Source organism: Miscanthus floridulus, chromosome 3 (assembly GCF_019320115.1).
Source record: "Miscanthus floridulus cultivar M001 chromosome 3, ASM1932011v1, whole genome shotgun sequence".
Taxonomy (NCBI): domain Eukaryota; kingdom Viridiplantae; phylum Streptophyta; class Magnoliopsida; order Poales; family Poaceae; genus Miscanthus; species Miscanthus floridulus.
Window position 1 is genome coordinate 7775863 of NC_089582.1, and position 20644 is coordinate 7796506.

At 43.7% G+C, this 20644-nt stretch overlaps 1 protein-coding gene across 1 annotated transcript; it reads right to left on the reverse strand.

Moving 5' to 3' along the window:
- Positions 1 to 12086: 12086 nt before the first annotated feature.
- On the reverse strand, positions 12087 to 13054 carry LOC136544884 (uncharacterized). The gene is made up of 2 exons (XM_066536945.1): positions 12833 to 13054; positions 12087 to 12710 (listed from the first exon to the last, which is right to left on the reverse strand). Exons 1-2 carry the CDS (start codon positions 12906 to 12908, stop codon positions 12469 to 12471), a joined length of 318 nt encoding a protein of 105 aa, XP_066393042.1. The 5' UTR covers positions 12909 to 13054; the 3' UTR covers positions 12087 to 12468.
- Between the last annotated feature and the right edge of the window lie 7590 nt (positions 13055 to 20644).

Here is a 20644-nt window from a genome sequence, read left to right on the forward strand (position 1 = left end):
GGCACGGCCTGCGTCGTGGAGTACTGTGGGGCGGATGAGGAAGACGAGGGTGGTTGCGGTGCTCCGGTGGAGTTGAGGAAGAAGAGGGCGCTGGCATGGCAGGGACGGCGTCGGGCGTTGAAGAAGAGGATGGCGCGACGGCTATGGACGGTGGCCCGGGTGGTGGTGGAGCTCTGTCGGCGTGGGTGTGGATAGGACGGCAGCGATGGTTAGCAGCAATCCATCGAAACCTAAGGGGTGTAGTGAGGGAGGCGCTCACCCTATTGATTGGTGACACCGCTATCCACGCACTTCTTCAAATCCATGATGTGTTGGGAGTTGCCGGCGTTGGGAGTTGCTAGCGTCGCGGTGGGAGGGGTCGTGGAGGACCGAGGGTGGGGGATGCCGGTGTGGAGGACGGCGTCACACGTCTTCCTCGCTACCATGGGCTGCACGGGGATGCGTGGACATCAGCATTGAAGAAGAGGAGGGCACTCGGGCTACGGACGGTGATGTAGGGGCGACAAACGGTGGCGTGGGGGTGGCAGTACTCCATCGGCTTGGAGGAAGTGGATGGCGCGAGGTTCAAATGACTTAGAAAAATTTCACCCCGCGTCATCGTCCTATATACTCGTGGCACATCACTGCTGGTGCCAACGGCAAACCGACAGTGATGATGTAGCATCACAGTCGGTGCCAAAGGCAAACCAGCAGTGATGTGCAACTCCACTGCCGGTTTGTTTAAAAGGTTAAAAACAAAAAGATAACCTATACTAACGAACTCCCTATCATAGTGCAGCAGTTAAGGCCGCGCACACTCGACCCCACGACCCACGTTCGAATCCTAGACAGGCCAAACTTTTTTGTTTTTTATTTTATAATTTAATAGTGCATTAGAACAGGATAAAAAACAAAAGAACCTAAACCTAACGAACTCCCTACACTACTACAGCGGTTAAGGCCGTGCACTCTCAACCCCGACACCCGTGCTCGAATGCCAAGCGGCCCAAACTTGTTTGTTTTTTATTTTATAATTTAATAGTGCGTTAGAACATGATAAAAAATAAAAAAAAACCTATACCTAAGGAACTACCTACACTACCACAGCGGTTAAGGCCGCGCACTACCAACCCCGAGACCCGTGATCGAAGTCCAGGCGAGCCAAACTTTTTGTATTTTATTTTCTAATTTAAATATTGCGTTATAACTGGATAAAAAAGAAAAAAAATATAAAACCTAACGAACTCCCTAGACTACTGCAGCGGTTAATGCCACGCATTCTGGACCTCGAGACACGTGCTCGAACCCGAGGTTGGGCATAATTTTTTGATTTTGATTTTAAAAATATAGATATCATTATCAGTTTTCAACAAGGACCCGACAGTGATACTTGTCATCACTATCGGTTTTGGGCCCAGTTTTGGGCCCATCACTGCCGGTTTTGTGAAACTGACAGTGATGATTATATATAATCTTTTTCCTTTTTAAAACTGAATAAATTTGCGCATTTATATTTCTATTGCACCTATGTCCAAATGTTTTGAATTTTTTTACAAGCATGTACATCCAAATTATGGCCCCACACAAGATATTAGGTTTTTCTTATCAATTTCTTTATTATTATATTTTTCTTTCTGCAAGACGGCCCAATTACATGTTGGACACACTAGAATTTTGCATCCACCTCGACCAAAAATTGGTTCCTAGGGCACATGATACCCTATGGAAAAGTTTGACATCATTCCAGATAGTTTCGGGGGTAGGCTCAGTTCAACCTCTAATTAATCGGTGACGTCGCGCGGAAATTCAATTAAACAGCAGAAAGTACCAAACCATCTCAAAAAATCCCAAACTTGGTGGTTCCTTCACCCGTGCCATGTGTAAGCCTGAGAAAAAGTTTGAGACCAATACGACACCGGAATGCATATGAACCACAGAAACCTTGGGAACCTATGTGTTTAGTCATTGTAACATGAGACAGTTTCTATAGGTTTGTGAAGCAGGTATGTACCGTCTATGTCCAAATGGCTTCAATTTTTTTGCAAGCATGTACACCCAAATTATGGCCCCACACAAAATCTTAGGTTTTTCTGATCATTTTCTTTATTATTATATTTTTCTTTGTGATAAAAGGGATAAAAGAGGTCTAATTACATGTTGAACACACTAGAATCTTGCATCCACCTCGACCAAAAATTGGTACCTAGAGCACATAAGACCCCATGAAAATGTTTGGCACTATTCTGGATCGTTTGGGGGTAGGCTCAGTTCAAACTCTAATTAATCGGTGATGTCGCGTGGAAATTCAATTAAACAGCAGAAAGTACCAAACCATCTCAGAAAATCCCAAACTTGGTGGTTCATTCACCCGTGGCATGTGCAAGCCTGAGAAAGAGTTTAAGACCAATACAACACAGGAATGCATATGAGCCACATAAACCTTGGGAACCTAGGTGTTTAGTCATTGTAACATAAGACGGCTTCTATAGGTTTGTGAAGCAGGTACGTACCGCCTTTGTTCAAATGGCTTCAATTTTTTTTTGCAGGCATGTACACCCAAATTATGGCCTCACACAAAATCTTAGGTTTTTCTGATCATTTTCTTTATTGTTATATTTTTCTTTGTGCTAAAAGAGACAAAAGAGGTCCAATTACATGTTGGGCACACTAGAATTTTACATCCACCTAGACCAAAAATTAGTCTCTAGGACACATAAGACCCCATGGAAAAGTTTGGCACCATTACGGATCATTTCGGCGGTAGGCTCAGTTCAACCTCTAATTAATCGGTGACGTCGTGTGAAAATTAAATTAAATCAGAGAAAGTATCAAACCATCTCAGAAAAATCCCAAACTTGATGTTTCATTCACTCGTGACACGTGCAAGCCTGAGAAAAAGTTTGACTCCAATATGGCACCGAAATTTAGAGTTCTTGTTTGACAGCACATGAATTACATGACACACAAGTCGAATTAAACTTAAACCTTGCAAATTAAACCTAAACAAACACTAGTGAGGGGTGGATGAGCAGCACCATACATTTGCATCTAAGCATGGTAATTGATGTCATGGATTCTGTAACCACAGCTATCGATGAAGGCCAATGCCCGTATGATTGCACTCTCTCATGTCTCAAAAGACCTGTTACATGTTCGTCCATAGATGTAACCTACTGAACGATCATTGGCCCCGTTAGTAAATTTTATGTAGAACGGGAGTCCTCAAATAGTGTGTTGGCCGAGGTTCCTAGTATAGTACTCCCAGTCATACCTGAGTCTCTCCGTAGCTTGGTCTAGAATGGCCAACAAGCCCAATGCAGCATAGGTACTGTCATGGAGCACCACCTACAAGCGGGCAAAACAAAAACATGAGAGATCATCAATACAATAATAATACAATAAATAACCATGACTCTGGTATCAGTGAAGTCGACTTTACCACATTCATCAGTTGTAGCTAGCCCAGTATTCGCTTACTTGCGGAACAGGGACATCACCAGCACGCAAAGCTTCTATCTTGAAGTGCGAGAAATCGGGCACCTGATAGCAAATGTGCTGAAGTGCCACCAAACAGTTTTGTATGGCAGAGAACCGGGCGCTTCTCATGCTAGGCATCCATGATCCCATCCGCCGGATAAATTCCTGATGCCCTGATGGTAGCCTCGAAGGGATGTAGAAGCTTAGTTGACACGTCCAAGTTTGACCATCATCAGCAGATGCCGTGTTCTCAACGTTGTCCGACACCATGAGCAAGCTAAGTGCTGCTTGTAGCCACTCTATTGGGGCTATTGTCTACGACATATGCAACAATGATATTATTTGAATGTCCATTCATATTATGAAACATCACTTATTATGGAATTTAAACTACAATTATTAAATAATTAGCATCCAAAAATAAGATGTTGGAAAATATTTCATACGATAGCTGGAATAGGATGGTTTGGAATGGCCACATCAGGATTGAATGGATCATCGCCAAGGTGGAAACCTGGTTCTTGTGGTGGGAGAGGTCCGTTCATCCCACCTAATAAAATTCAAGAAATATGATATAAATATATATTTCATTATATAAAATGTGCCAAGTAAAATGTAGCAAACTAAATAAATATAGATCGATGCATATATATACATAGCTAGAATATGGAAGAGGAGAATATATATATATATATTGCATTGTACCTAATAAAATTCAAGAAATATGAATAGAAATATATATTGCATTATATAAAATATGCCAAGTAAAATGTCGCAAACTAAATAAATATAGATCGACGATGCATATATTCATAGCTATAATGTGAGAGAGAACATATATATACCTACAATGAAATATCCAGGAGCCATGACCAAATCACGTAGAGTGAAAAGAGTGAGAAGTGAGAGTACGTGAAACTAAGAAATGAGAGTGAAGTAAGGGTGCATGCGTGGGTATGTTCCTAGTTCCTTTTTATAGGGGGACAGACATATCACTGCCGGTTTTAAAACAAAACCGACACTGATGGTCACCGACAGTGATGTGGCTAACAACACGTACTTCCATGCATGCAGCAATAAAAGTCGTTACTTATGAAAAAATAGTAATCCTGTGATCTTTATTGAATGCACAGATAATATCCAAAAATTTCGTATCAATTGCATAATTTTATATATGGGTACAAAAACACCATCGTCCACCAAAAAATGCTTGATAATTAATTATTAGGACACCATATACCATTTCAAGACACACACACACACACACACACACACACACACACATATATATATATATATATATATATATATATATATATATATGTATATATATATATATTTCGGTTACAAAAATACAACATAAAATAACAGAAATCTGGAAATAAAATTACATATACGATAACAAAGACATGACACTAAAATTAAATATACGGTAATAAAAACCTATTTCCTTCTAGGTTAATGTTACAATCGAAGTGTACAAATACATTATAAGATAACCATCTCAGAAGCATTCTTCTAGCACTCGTGTAGGGTCGAATAGCCGCCAGAGAACGCCAGAGATGACTGACGAGCTACGCCTTCGGGAGACGAACAGAGAGGTTGTCGGGCACTGTTGAACCCATGCCTCTCCGGACAGACAATCCAGAGCACATCGGATGGTTGCCGAGCACCGATGAGTCCATGCCGCTCTGGTCAGACAAGCCAGAGCACATCACATAGGATGACTCTGTCAACCTCGTGGCATCCCCAAACTTCGGCATTGCTCTATCTTCAGAAACATTTTTCTAGTACCTTTTATGTGCACCATCCTTCCGGATGACCACACTTATTGAAATTTGTATATGGAGGGCTTTCTCCCATAGAGAGGCCATAGATGTGTATACCAGCTAAAGAGAATGAAGTGAGAAATAAGCAGCAAGAGGGTGGCAAAGACTTGGCTGTTGAGAGGCTCCCGGCCGAGGCCCATTTTATAGTGGCTAGCAGTCGTGGTATGTTTTTTTGAACTAAAGTTGTTGGGGTAGGTGGGAGCAGTGCTCCTGCTATGGTGGTCAGTGGGAGCACTGTTGGAGCATCTAGACATCACTGTCGATTTTGGTTTAAAAACCGACAGTGAAGGTGGCCTTCTGTGCCAGTTTTCGAAACTGACAGTGATGGGGCCTGCCATGCTAACACCTAGCAGCTGGGTTGCCTGTCGTCGTAGCCTTTTTATAAAAAATATAAAAAATTTTCTTGCACCTACGATTTGAACCCAGGTCGGCGTTCTTAGTTTGGAGCCTTAACCACTGCGTTAGAATAGGGATTACGTTAGAATTAGTCGTACGTTTTCTTTTATCCCGTCGTAAAGCACTACTACTACATAATAAATAAAAAATCAAAAAAGTTTGACCCGCCTAGGATTCGAGCGCGGGTCACAGGGTCGAGAGTGTGCGGCCTTAACCGCTAAGCTAGGATAGGAAGTTTGGTTAGATTGGTTTTACCTTTTCTTTTATCCCGTCATAACGCACTACTAAATAATAAATGAAAAATAAAAAAAGTTTGGCCCGCCTGGAATTCGAGCGCGGTTCTTGGAGTACAGAGTGCGTGGCCTTAACCGCTGAGCTAGGATAGGGAGTTCGGTTAGTTTGCTTTTCTTTATTTATTTATTAATAGAAATAATGCAGTTAGTTTATATTCTAGAATTGGACAAAATTTGTGTCTTGATTATTTAATTCTATGATAATTACTTAATGGTCTATAATTATCAAATAATAATGTTTGTGAACATCATCTCAATATTTCATTACATAGTCAATAATTTAATTATAGAGATGCGCACAAAATGTAAATTAGATATTCAGTGCGAATTACTGATACAATGTCTGAATAATGATTACATAGCTAATAATAATCTAACTATCTTCATCGGGTCCAACAATGAGGGCCTCAGCGTGATCACGCTGAACGTAAGCAGGTTTGTCACCCTCTTCAAGGACAGATAGGGGTATGTTCGCCCTGAATGTAGGTATTTCCTGATAGCCCCTATAGTCTTCTTCGTCCGTCACTATATCGACACCGACAATCTTTCTTTTTCCTTCTAGGACTACTTTTAGTTTTTCTTTTGTCTTTGTTGTCCCCAGCATAGAAGATTTGCATAATGTCTTTTGCAAGGACGAAGGGATCATCTCTGTATATGGTCTTGGTGAGATCAACGTTAGTGAACCCTTCTCTGTCGGTCGTGATTTCCTCAAGCCAGACCCAATAGCAGTGAAAAAGAGCTGCCTTCAACCGATCGTAGTCTAGCTCCCATATCTCCTCTATGAAACTATAGTATGTTGCATGTACATTGCCGTTTTCGTCGTGAGCATCGAAACAAACACCACCGTTTTGGTATGTGCTCTTTCCATCTTGTTTTTTTTGTGTAAAATATAAATCCATTGATCTCATACCCTTGGTACTTAAGCAATGTACTCGAAGGTCCCATGGCTAAGATATCCAGCTGATTACCCAACATTATTCTAATCAAGCGGCATCGCAACTAGCTGACAAATTCCTCCTTATGTTTTTATCAAGCTAAGCCTGTGACCTGCTCGGATACAAAGTTTGTAGCAATTGCCTATGCTCATTAATGTATGGCATCACATCCTCCGCTTGCTGGAGAACAGTGAACTGTGCCTGTCTAAAGGAAACGGGTCGTCTACTGTGATAGATTTCTCACCGATCTTTTCTTTGCCACCTAGTCTTCCCTCGTGACGAGATTCTAGAACTCTAACCCTATTGATGTCCATATAATATGTGCAGAACTCAATGGCCTCCTCCGTTGACCATCCTTCAACCATGCCCTCTTCTGGCCTAAATCTGTTCCTAGCATACCTTCTGAAAACTTTCATCAACCTTTTGAAAAGGGACCATCTGATGCAGGTACATTGGGCCAAGGACTCTAATTTGGTCAACAAGATGAATGAGCAGATGCACTAAGATATTAAAGTAAGTCGGCATAAAATGCATCTCAAGCCTAATGAGAGTTTTGGCTATGTCCCGCTGCAGCTGGTCCAGCGTGGACACTCAATGACCTTTTTTAGATCACGTTGAAGAACGAGCATAGCTTTATGATTGGGACGCCGACCTTTGGGGGGAGGATACCATGCAGGGCAACAGGGAGCAACTGAGTCATAATGACACGACAGTCATGAGCCTTCATACAACCATAGTTGAACTTGAGTTCTTTCATGTTCACTAGCCTCTTCGAGTTCACGCAGTAGCCTGTCGGGACTTTGAGTTCATTGAAGAAAGAAATAAGCGCACGCTTTCCTTCCTTCTTCAAGGTCCACGACGCAACCGGAAGTTCGAACTGGCCATCCTCTAGCGCCACCGGATGCAGCTCCTTCCTGATTCCCAAGTGTTGCATGTCTAGGCATGTGACTAGTGAATCATTCGATGTCCTCCCGGTGTCCATCAAGGTGTTAAGAGTGTTATCGCACACGTTTTTAGTAATGTTCTTGGGATCAAGACAGTGGCATACACTCAGCACTGGCTAGTAAGGTAGTTTCCAGAAAACTGATTTTTTTTCTTCCAAACACTCCCATCAGGCGCTGCTACTGCATTTCGCCCTTCCCAAGGACAACCTCCAGTTCGTTGACTTCTCAAAATATCGTAGGTCCGTCTCGATATTTTGGAGATAAGCGTTTCTCAATAGTTCCGTCAAAATATTTTTTGTTCCTGCTGTAAGGGTGATCCTTAGGTAGAAACCTACGGTGTCCCATATAAACTATCTTTGAGTTCTTTGGCAGATGTCTTTTCTGGCCACTTGTTTTTTTTCTGGGAGCATTTTCCTTATTATACCTAACAACTGATCGAAACATTTATCGCTCAATCCGTTTGTCGACTTGAACTCTAACAGCATGATGTCGGCTTCCAATTTGCTCATTGGACAATTCTTATACAATGGCGATTTGTCATCTTGTCTTACTTTCTCTAGCTTTCTCAGCTGTCTTTCACTAAGACATTCATTCTCTATATTACATAGCAGCTAAGAAATGCCATCATTATCCTCGGTGTTGTCAGCTAGCTTGTTTCTAAACATATCATTAATTGTGGGCATATGTTCCGTGTTAACACCGGGTTCCTCGTCAGCATCATGGATGGCTATGTCATGCATGGCCACATCATCATCGTTTTCCTACGGAACATTCACACCAACCTCACCATGCATAGTCCATATCGTATAGTTTGGCATGAACCTCCTGATAATCAAGTGCATTCGTACATACTCAATTTGAGCCCATTTCCTTTAATTCATGCAATCTTTGCATGGGCAGAAGACAGGGTTCCCATTCCTAGCTTGGGTTTTCGCATTGCTGATAAACTGGCTGACGTCATGCATGTACCGCTTGTCCATTCGGGACAGATGTATCCACTCTCTATCCATCTCTACACAAAAAAATATCGAGACAGTAATTATAGAGAAATTAATAAGAAGTCAAGCTTCATGAACAACAATTGTAGCTCGAAAGTACCATTTATTCTACACTTATTTAATTTAGTCACCCCATTTTTAGAAAACATTATTGTACACTAATTATTGGAAAATTGAAATTGGTAGCCCCAACCATATAAATTAAAAATCGTAGCCCCACAAAAAACAATTATTGCACAATAATAAAGAATAATTATTCTACTTAATGCCACATAAAAATGGAGACACTAATTTAAAAAAAAGACTAAAATTAGAGACATGACCATGAACAACAATGTAGCTCCAAACAATGTATTGGTAGGTGACACATGGATTAATTTGCTCACAAAAATTATAAAAGAATCTACTATACTCTTATCAAGAACTAATTATAGCATCACATACTAACAATGATCTTGACCACCATGTAATTAGTTAGGATTTTAAATGTGTTCAAAGACACCAACCTTTTGGATGATGGATTCACCACAATTTGCTTGGAAGCCTTGCACAAAGTCCAATTGGAAAAGTGCTCCCAAGAATGGAGAAAGAATTAGAATGAGAATCAAGCAATGTAGCCATCAAAACAACGCTAATTAAGCTACAAAATCAAAGGAATGGATGCTTGTTACTAACCTTAAAGCAAAAAGATCAAGCCATTCTTCCAAATCTAAGAGTTAGCTTCACGGTGAAGAGCAGCCGCAACAATAGAGGGCGCGGCCCATATGCCCACCTCTGTGCACGGGATGGAAGAGCGGAGGAAGGAGAGGACGGCGCTAGGTTTTTGTACTGCTATTTTATCACCGTCGGTTCTTGGATACACGTCGATTTCACTTGTTTTAATAAGCCATAAAGAATCAGAATTTATACTACTTGGACATTCTCAATATTGGTCCCGTTCGCTTCGCTGAAAAAACAAGCCGAAACACTGTTTCGGCTGATTTGTTGTGAAAAAAAAACACTGTTCCGACTGAAAAAAAAACTGAAAAGTACGAATTATAAAAGAAGCGAACAGGGCCATTATCGTCGAACATCGTGGATAAGTTTTTCGAACATAATGACTATTTGCATTGTTTATAAATAAACTATTCATCCCAAATTAAATTTGCTGCGATTATTCCTGCCACAGACAGGCGTATCATCAGTCCTAACTAATCGCATTCAAGGCCAGATATACTAATATTAGAAGGCATGCAATGCGTCCAGCCACTTGTATGGATTGGCCGTTGGCTCATGTGACTTACTGCTGTGTGCCGACAGTTACGCCCGTGATGTCTCTACGTCCGCCCATCTCCTCTCCTCTCTCCTGTCCTGCGACCGATGGATGTCTGTCTCTAGGCCCGATGCTTGTTCGCTTGCTCGTAAACGATCGTAAATTTTTAGTCAGAAACATTGTTTTTCTCTCACACCAAATCAGCCAGCAGTAAATAATCCACGATACGATACGGCCTCCCGAACAGGCAGGATACTTTTGATCTACTTGTCGAAGCTTCTACTACTGTCCTTTTTATTCCTAATAATGCTTGTGGTGAACAATACGCCTGCACTGCATGCAAATGAAGGATCTCGCGCTGCAATGCCAACTAAGCTGAGCTGAGCCAAAAAGAAACACATAATTGCATAAGCTGTCATTCACATTTGCTTCAGTTCAGTCCTGGAAAAAGGAGACAATTGGAGCTCGTCGTCGGCCGCGTGGCCGATTTGTGATGTTCCATAATAATAATAATTCGAGCTCTGTCGCTTCTGCAGACTGCAGTACTTGTCCAGTTGTCCTTGGGCAGCATATCGATCAACTGCATGGTCCGCGCTGCAGCAAGACAGCTGGTGTCAATCTGCTGGTAATTACTATACTACAGTAAAACTAACGCTAATGTCAACCTCATGAGAAAACAAAATTGCCGACAAATTAAACATCTCGGCTCGATCGAATCGGATCAGTCATCCAACGCAATCGATGGTTCCGAGTTTATTTATTTAGGCCTCGTTTAGATCCAAAAATTTTTGGATTTTGGTCACTGTTGCACTTTCGTTTGTATTTGGTAATTAGTGTCTAATTATGGACTAATTAGGTTCAAAAGTTTCGTCTCGCGATTTCTCACCCAACTGTGTAATTAGTTTTTTTTTCGTCTATATTTAGTACTCCATACATATGCCGCAAGATTCGATGTGACGAGTACTGCGCAAAATTTTTTGGAATCTAAACAGGCCCTTATTTGGTTTGGTTTGACTTGTGCTGCGTACCCGCCCAGCCTCCAGCTTGCTTTGCTTGGTCAGAGAAAAATAAATATGAGGCATGGTTTAGTTCCCAAAAATTTTCACACAAAATTATCACATCGAATCTTGCGGCACATGTATGGAGTATTAAATCTAGACGAAAAAAAACTAATAGCACAGTTTGGTTGGAAATCGTGAGACGAATATTTTAAGACTAATTAGTCCATGATTAGCCATAAGTGCTACTATCATGCGCTAATGATGAATTAATTAGGCTTAATAAATTTGTCTCGTGGTTTCTAGGCGAGCTATGTAATTAGTTTTTTTTATTAGTATCCGAAAACTCCTTCCAACATCCTCAAAACATCCGATATGATATCCAAAAATTTTCATTTCTCAAACTAAACACACCCTCAGTATTGTTGACGCAGGTTAGCGGCTGGGTCACGTCAGTCAGTTTGGTCAATCCGATCAGATAGATCATCCATCGCAACACATCAAGACAAGACCAAAACCGAGAGAGAAAAAAAACTACACGCTACACGGTCGGCAACCCATCGGCGGCTGCAAGTCTGAAGATGTTGCGTGCATGTTCAGAGTAGGAGTACAGCACATTGGAAGGCCGGAGATTTCTTTTTTCAGACTTGGTTCAGCGCCACTCCATCATCACAATTCACAATTCAGATATCGCATTCCCAAGTCCCAAGCCATGTTTGTCAACACTAGTAGTATGGATTCAGTTGTTCTTGAACGTGGGGAATAGTGTCAGATTTTTCTTCTCAGACTATCAGACAGCCTCTCTCTCCCTGTCAGTATCAGCTGCTTCAGTCAACACAACAAGAGCACGTCAGTGAATCGAAATTCGAAACTGTGTGGGAGTACCAAGGATCAGTCATGCCAGGGATTGCAACAACGGTGGAGAAGAGAAGACAGTCGTCAATCGTCAATCGAGCTTATGCCTGTATCAGTCAGTCAGTCAGTGAGCTAATGTTTCCGATTGATCGTCTTTTATTACTAGTATATTACGCAAGACTGTTAACCTGTTGATAACAGCACACATGAACAGCATAAGTAGTACATAGAACCACACCACAGCAAGGAAAACTAACGCGAACTAGCAAAATTTCCTTCCACAGTACAGCACAGCAATAGCAGCGGATGGACTGACATGGACCAAAGTCATCATCATCATCAACCGCTGCCTCCGCCATCGCCTGTATGTACAACTCTGACAGGGCCCGCCGCCAGCAGCAGTGACAAGGAACAAGGAAGGCCGGGCAAGAACCGGACCGCTCTCTGTCTGTCTGAATCCACGGAGCAGAGCAACTCGCCTCTGCTCTGCTCGGTGCTCCGAACAGACGACATCAGAGCGCGCAGCAGTAGGATGCCAGCCTGCTCCAAGCAGCGACGGCGGCGTCCTTCCTCCCCGCCCTCCCCGGCCGCGTCTTCGCCGCCGCGCCTTTGCCGGCGGTGGTGGGTCGTCGTGTGTCGTCCCTGACGCCGCTGCCGCTGCCGCGGGTGGTGCTGGGTTTGCTGAGCATCTCCCACATGACGTGCACGTCGCTGTACTCGCAGGTGCGCACCTCCTTCCGCAGCCGCCCTAGCCCTGCACATCCATCATCGAAGCCATGTCAGCTGCCTCGCCTCGCCTCGCCGTCGTCTGATTCCCGGGTCCATTCCACCGGCGTGCGTAGGTATATATATATAGGTAAAGACGTGACGACTTACCGGTGGTTCGGCGGAGGCCGAGGCGCGCGCGGATGCCGCGCCACACCCGCTTGGCCGGCGGCACCAGGCACGACATCCTCGGTTCCGTCCGGTCCCCTGCTCTGCTGTCCCTAATCGATCCAATCGACCTCGCCGGAGATAGCTGCTCGTGCTCGTCTTCGCCTTTGCCTCGCCTGACCCTCCTCCTCCTTCCTCTCCGGCCGCACGCCTTGTACGTTAACTACTCTTTATTTATACACAGGCCGGCGGTGGAGTGGAAGGAATGGAGATGGCTCCACGTCCACGAGGAAAAAGGAGCCAGTGAGAGGGCAGCCAAGCCGACGGCGAGCGTCCGTTGCCCGTGCCCCGATGTGGACGCGGCGACAGCCGGCGATCGCGCACGTGGATGGACACGGCTTGCTTTCGTCGCGCCTTCCCGTCCACACCACACGCTCTGCTTATTAAGACAAAGCTCAAGAGGCACCCAACGGCTACACATGTGTATTTTCCGATTGGGTGCTTTATTAATTAATTTATAATACTGAATGAAAGAGCGTAATGGTCAGTGTCTGACAAGTCCACTTTTGTCTCCATATTTTAACAAAACAAATGAAATTTCAATTTCGTTTCCATCATTTGTTCCTCGCCGAAAGTGTAAATGAACATCGATCTCATCTTGATTTTTTCTATATCAGTAAGTAGGAGTATTATATTCCTTTAGGCCTTGTTTGGATATGCATGTATTTGTTTCAATCCACATGTGTTGAAGTAGATTAGAGTGAAATTAAACTAAGTTTCGTATCAATCCACTCCAACACATGTGTGTTGAAGTGGATACATGCGCAAGGCCTTATATACCTGCACTGTACTAATCTCTCGATCATCATCTCAACTGTGAGTAAATAAATAAATAAAGTAGTGCTGCTTTTCCGCCGTAATGTGTACAGTAATAAAAATTTATATAAAAAACCGGAGAACACCACTAGATAGTTTGACTTGAGATAATTTTATTTTGTGATGAAAGGTTAACTTTATTCGATAAGGACATAGACGCTGCTGAGATGACAATTTTACTTCTATAGTTAATAAGTAGAATAGATCATGTATATTATACATTCTTGCCTGATAACGATATGGACGCTCCTTAACTTATTGAATGTCCCAGTCCCAGACACAGTCCTCCTGTTCATTAAAAACAAAAGCCCAATGCAATCGGATGTTGACAGTTCTGATCAAAGAAGAAAACGTCAGTTTCCTCAAAAAAAGAAAAAAGAAGAAAACGTCGGCTGCAGTTTTCAGCAGCAGCCAGCGACTGCTAAGTTGCCCCTGCACCGTTAACAACAACAAAAGATAATCCGCCCTTGACTGTCAACAGATAGAAGTTAACTGTCAGGTTAGTTGTCCATCAGTCCAAATCAGCGGACGACTCTACTACTACTAGGCGTGTTTAGATCCAAAAAAATTTTGGGTTTGGGGTACTGTAGCACTTTCGTTTTTATTTGGCAATTAATGTCTAATTATAGACTAATTAGGTTTTAAAGTTTCGTCTCGCGATTTCTCACCTAACTGTGCAATTAGTTTTTTTTTTCGTCTACATTTAGTACTCCATGCATGTGCCGCAAGATTCGATGTGATGGATACTGCGCAAAAATTTTTGGTTTTTGGATGGAACTAAACGGGGCCTAACAAGCTGTGGTTGTTAAAAGAAACTTGCGGCAGGTCGTCCCTGTCTGTCTCATCCGAGTTGCTGATCCATCAGCTGCTGCTGCCTAAAATACTCAAAACTGCCGCCCCTGAAGCAATTAAAACAGGATTAGCGCCTGACTCATTGCACCACTTTATGCAGAAAAAGAAGGCCGTGTAACACAGACAGAAAGGCAACACGTGTCTTGTTTTCCATTTTGTTAATAAATTATTATAACTAGCAGGGAGCCCCGCGCTTTGCGCGGGCAATAGTGGTGAAAAAAGGTTTGTATTGCGTTTGGGAAAAAATATGTGTAGGGTGGTAGTGCTTATTAACGGGTGTAGTACTGTTCACCGTACCCGTTGGAGTTTAAAAATATGTGAGAGCGGTCGGAGATCCCAGGCTGCACGTCTTTTATAATATATATATATATATATATATATATATATATATATATATATATATATATATATATATATATATATAAAAACCCGTTACTGTACCCCCGACCTGTTACTGTTTGTAAAACCCGTTACTGTTACTTGCGCGTTGACTGTTACCGGAACAGTGATATGTGAGAGCGGTCGGAGATCCCAGGCTGCACGTCTTTTATAGATATGTATAGATACTTGTATATTGTATCTTATACTATGGTTGGTTTAGGGATCCTTGTCTTTTTGCAGGAGATTGGTACTGAGTGATGATTGGGTGGACCAAGTTAGGTCCGGCCAAAACCTGTGTGTCCGGATTAGACTCCGTGCTCATTCATTCAACTATTTGTCTACGTGATCACATACTGTACGTATATATACTAACATACAAAATGTTGAGGGCTTGTGTCACCGAAAAAATAGGGAGTATCTACCATGTACTCGGGTGTTCCGAAAAGGCACTCACACCCGAGTGTCAGATCGGCTGAAATCACTCGATTCTACTGAACCAACGAACGGGCTGTTCGCTGGTTGGTTTTTGGGCTGATTTAGGCTGGTTGGTGCTGATTTATTGTGAGAGAAAAACACTGTTGGTTGACTAGTTTGGATTGACTGAAACCAACAAGCGAACAAACCGAAAATCGAGTGTTACAGGGCTAGGAATCACTCGATTTTCGTAAGCACACGATCCACATCTAAGGGACCAAATATAAAAGATCGCATAAATGCAAAAAATAAAATGAAGGATCCATATGGACATCGTCATTTTGGGTCCCGTTCGGCTTGCTGAATCTTGGATGAAACTGGCTGAAAAATACTGTTCTGGCTAAATTGTTGTGAGAGAAAACACTATTCCGACTGAAAAAACAAGCCGAATATGGGGTAAGCCGAACGGGCTAGTTTACAAATAACTGATCCTTCATGCATGAAACATCTACAATTCGGTCAAATTTGGTGCCATTCTAAATACGATGATCATTGGTTCACTACCGAAAACAGGGCCTTTGCCGAGTGCAAATTGCTTTGCCGAGTGTTAAAAATCGGACACTCGGCAAAGTCCCTCTTTGCCGAGTGCCGCACTCGGCAAAGAATTCTTTACCAAGTTTCTTTACCGAGTGCCGGGCACTCGGCAAAAAAGGACACTCGACAAAAGCGCGGCACTTGGCATAGGCTGCCCCGCGTAACGATGTTCGGCCACGTCCTTCTTTGCCGAGTGTCTGCTGTTAGGCACTCGGCAAAGATTTTTTTTAGAAAATACTTTGCCGAGTGCCCCTGACACGGCTTTCGGCAAAGATTCAATATTTTTTTTAAATGTCTTTGTCGAGTGCCTAACAGCTTCGGCACTCGGCAAAGGGAGGAATTAAAAAATTATATTTTTTTTGAAATACCTTTGCCGAGTGCCCCTGTGAAGGCACTTGCCAAAGAGGAAATTTCTAAAAAAATTCAAAAATTCTCTTTGTCGAGCGCCTTATTCTTGGCACTCGGCAAAGACCCCCTTTGCCGAGTGCCATGCCCCGACGCTCGGTAAAGTTTTTTTTTGTTTTTGGCCTCTAAATTTTTTGTGTAGCCCTTTTAAAGTACCAGGAACTCCTCATTAGAATTTGGGGATTTTTTTGTGGCTTTTTGATATATTTAGTTACTTTATTTTGTTTACTTGAATTTTTTCGAAAAGTATAAATTTGAACCGCACGTGGTACGAATAATAGAATTTAATGATTCAAAAAATGATAGTCATGTTACTGAGTGTAGTGTGAGGCCGTATCTAGGAACGGACCCAAAATTTCGGACATCTTGTTCACGAAACATGACCGCGAACTTGCGTGCGAAGTGTTTTTAAATTCTATAAAAAGCAAACGAAGTCCGAAAATCATGAAACTTGTTGAGATATCATGATATCGTATATGAAGGCTATGATAAAAATTTCAGAAGATTTCGTGTACGTTATCATGTACGATGCTTACAAACCAGGACATCTCTAGTCACATGCAGAGATGTTCTGGTTTGTAAGTATCATACGTGACAACGTGCACGAAATCTTTTGAAATTTTTATCATAGTCTTCACATACGATATCACGACATCTCAACAAGTTTCATGATTTTCGGACTTTGTTTGTTTTTTATAAAATTTAAAAACACTTCGCACGCAAGTTCGCGGTCATGTTTCGTGAACAAGATGTCCGAAATTTCGGATCCGTTCCTGGATACGGCCTCACACTACACTCAGTAACATGACTATCATTTTTTGAATCATTAAATTTCATTATTCGTACCACGTGCAGTTCAAATTTATATTTTTCGAAAAAATTCAAGTAAACAAAATAAAGTAACTAAATATATCAAAAAGCCACAAAAAAATCCATAAATTCTAACGAGGAGTTCCTGGTACTTTAAAATAGCTGCACAAAAAAATTGGAGGCCAAAAACAAAAAAAAACTTTACCGAGCGCCGGGACATAGCACTCGGCAAAGGGGGACTTTGCCGAGTGCCAAGAATAAGGCACTCGGCAAAGAGGTTTTTTGAATTTTTTTTATGAATTTCCTCTTTGCCGAGTGCCTTCACAGGGGCACTCGGCAAAGGTATTTCAAAAAAAAATCTATGCCGACGGCCGGATCGGGGCACTCGGCAAAGTTGCCTACTTTACCGAGTGCCTCCCTAATCTGGCGCTCGGCAAAGGGGCGGGTGGGGGCACTTAGGCGAATTCGGCCGGGCAGTCCAAGCCACACAGACAGACAACCCCCCCGCGCGCTACTCCCAGCCGTCCCCGCGCCGCCGCCTACCAACGTCGGCCCGCCCCCGCGCCGCGCGCCACCCTCCCCTCCCCATGCGCCGCGCCCGCTAGCCACCGCCGACGCCGCGCGTCGCACGCCGACGCCTGCCCTTGCCCTCGCCAGCCCCCGCCCCCGCGCCCGCGTGTGGCCGAGCTTGGCCAGCTCGCCCACGCCGACCCGCCAACGCCGGTGGGTGGAGGAGGGGAGGAGGAGGAGGAGGGGGAGGAGGTGAGGAGGAGGAGGAGGGGGGAGGAGGGGAGGAGGAGGAGGAGTAAGAGCCGGCCCTGCCCCCGGCCGTGCCCCGTGGACCGTCCGCCCCGACACCGCCCATGCCCGACCCCGTTCCCGACTCCGGTGACCCCGACCCCGACGCCGCCCACCCCTACCCCCGGTAGGTATGCCCTCTCTCTTGTTGTCATGGTAGTGATAGTTGTAGTAGTATTAGTTGTAGTAGTAGTGCTAGTGGTAGTAGTAGTATTAGAAGTAGTGGTAGTAGTAGTAGAACTAGTGGTAGTAGTAGTAGTAAAACTAGTGGTAGTAGTAGTAGTAGTAGAACTAGTGGTAGTAGTAGTAGTAGAACTAGTGGTAGTAGTAGTAGAAGTAGTGGTAGTAGTAGTAGTAGAACTAGTGGTAGTAGTAGTAGCAATAGTGGTAGTAGTAGTAGCAGCAATAGTGGAAGTAGTAGTAGAAGTAGTGGTACTACTTGGATATATTCTTCTGCATGGATTGATATCCAAACTACATGGCTTCTCTTGAGACATATGTGTTTGTCGACCAATGTGTCATTGTTTTTTGCAGGTTTTAGAAACCTCACCGTGCAGGGGAGGTTCTGTTGAATTTTTTAAGTGATAGTATTTTGTTCTATTTTTGTAGAGAAGAGCCCGTCGGAGCCGAGTCGGAGTTTCCGTCGTTGTGCCGGTCTGCCTGCACTACGTCACCTCGCCACTGCACCGACCCGCCATGGCCCCGCTAGCCTGACTCCGTCGCCACCCTAGGTATAACCCCTCTTTCCGTATCATGGTCGTAGATCGCGTAACCCAGTTAGGCGTCTCCCGTTCGAAAGAGATACGGTTGGAGGTATGCAGATCTTTGCATATCTATGACCGTATCTGTTTCTGATTGTCCACGTTTTTTGGACAGCCCATGGATGCGTAGATGGGTTAGTTTCCATGGTCTACTCCGGTCCGAGATAGAGTTTCGGCATCACCTCCCTATTGTTCTCTGGATACGCACTATTCTTTGGTAGGACGTGTATCTGGAGAACAGTGGGGAGGTGCTGCCGAAATTTTATCTCGGATAGGAGTAGAGCATGGAAACTAACCTCATCTACGCATCCGTGGGTGGGATTAGGACCTATCCTCACCTATTAGACAGTAGGAACACCATGTAGATGCAATTGATGGTTACATTACTCGCTGATACATATGTTAGAGGATGGATGACCATCAGTGGATGTACATGGGCTGGAGAAGTCAGAGTGATTACACCACGGAATGGATGAACAAGACCGATGCTTTCTTGAACAGTGCATTTGGCAAGGCTGCTAAAGGACATTGCCTAGTTTTGTGTCCCTACAGCAAATGTGGAAACAATAGAATGGTAAACAAGGTGGAAATGGGTAAACATCTTGTGAAGAATGGATTTACGCCGGACTACACCCGGTGGGTCCACCATGGTGAAGCCCATCGTATGAGAGAGGAGGTGGTGAGACCATGGGTGGAGGCTTTTGATGCTGATGCCGGGGTAGAAGACATGTTAGATGACTTTCACCAAGGACAGTTCAATGAGGGACGTGAGAAGGAGGAGATGGAGGCAGCCACACAGGCATTCTACGACATGATGGACTCGGCACAGAAACCCCTTCACGATCGGTCAACGGTGTCTCAACTAGATGCCATTGGACGCTTAATGGGGTTGAAGTCCGAGTTAAACTTGAGTCGAGAAGGCTTCGATAAGATGTTGGCCGTGATTGGCACCCTGCTTTCAGAGGGCCACATTCTGCCAAAGAGCATGTACGAGTCACAGAAACTCCTTCGTGCACTTAAGATGCCGTATGAGCAGATACATGCTTGTCCAAAGGGGTGCGTCCTATTTAGGAAAGAACATGAGCATGCAAAGTTATGTCCAAAGTGTAAATCCTCTAGGTACCTAGAGGTAGACTCTGATGATGGCCAGAGGAGGCAACTTACGATTCCCGTGAAAATCCTACGGTACCTTCCGTTCCTACCGAGGATCCAACGGCTATACATGACTGAGGAATCCGTGAAACAGATGACATGGCATAAAAATGGCAAACGGTACAATCCTGACAAGATGGTACATCCATCCGATGGTGAAGCTTGGATCCACTTTAATGACAAATATCGTGACAAAGTAGATGAGACTCGAAATGTTGCAGGCCCGGCTAGAACAAGAAATGAGGCAACGTCAGGAGCTGGAGGCCGGGCAGCAAAGGATGGCGGCCTAGCTGGAGGCCGAGCGGCAGGCCCAGGCGCAGAGGCTGACGGACATTACGGAGTTCCTACAAGGGCTTGGACAACGTGTGGGCTTCTCTCTGCCAGCTGGGTTGTTGGTTCCACCTCCGCCTCTACGTCCTACTGCTGTAGCTACTCCTGTGAGTATGAAAGTTTTTTTACTTTCGCTTGTGCTTTGCTTGTATGGCCTTCCTAGATTAGCTATCCAAATAATCTTGTCTCACATGCAATCTTTTCTTCTTTGTGCAGTCTCCATCTGACGGTGGTTCGAATAATCCACCTCATGCACCTCCGAATGATGGAGCTGGGCCTTCACCACAGTCGTAGTGGGCGAGATGAGTGCACGTTGTATTTTTTTCATTTGTTGTTCACTTGGTGATGGACTTGTGATATACTTGTGATGCACTTGTGGATTTTGATGCACTTGTGATGGACTTGTGGATTTATTTGGATGGACTTGAGCACTTATTATTAT

Bases quoted from the DNA above. Each gene is read 5' to 3' on its own strand.
- LOC136544884 (XM_066536945.1), bottom strand. From the start codon at position 12,908: ATGTCGTGCCTGGTGCCGCCGGCCAAGCGGGTGTGGCGCGGCATCCGC. The intron at 12,711-12,832 runs GTAAGTCGTCAC...ATGGATGTGCAG, and splicing joins CGGCCTCCGCCGAACCACCG to GGCTAGGGCGGCTGCGGAAG.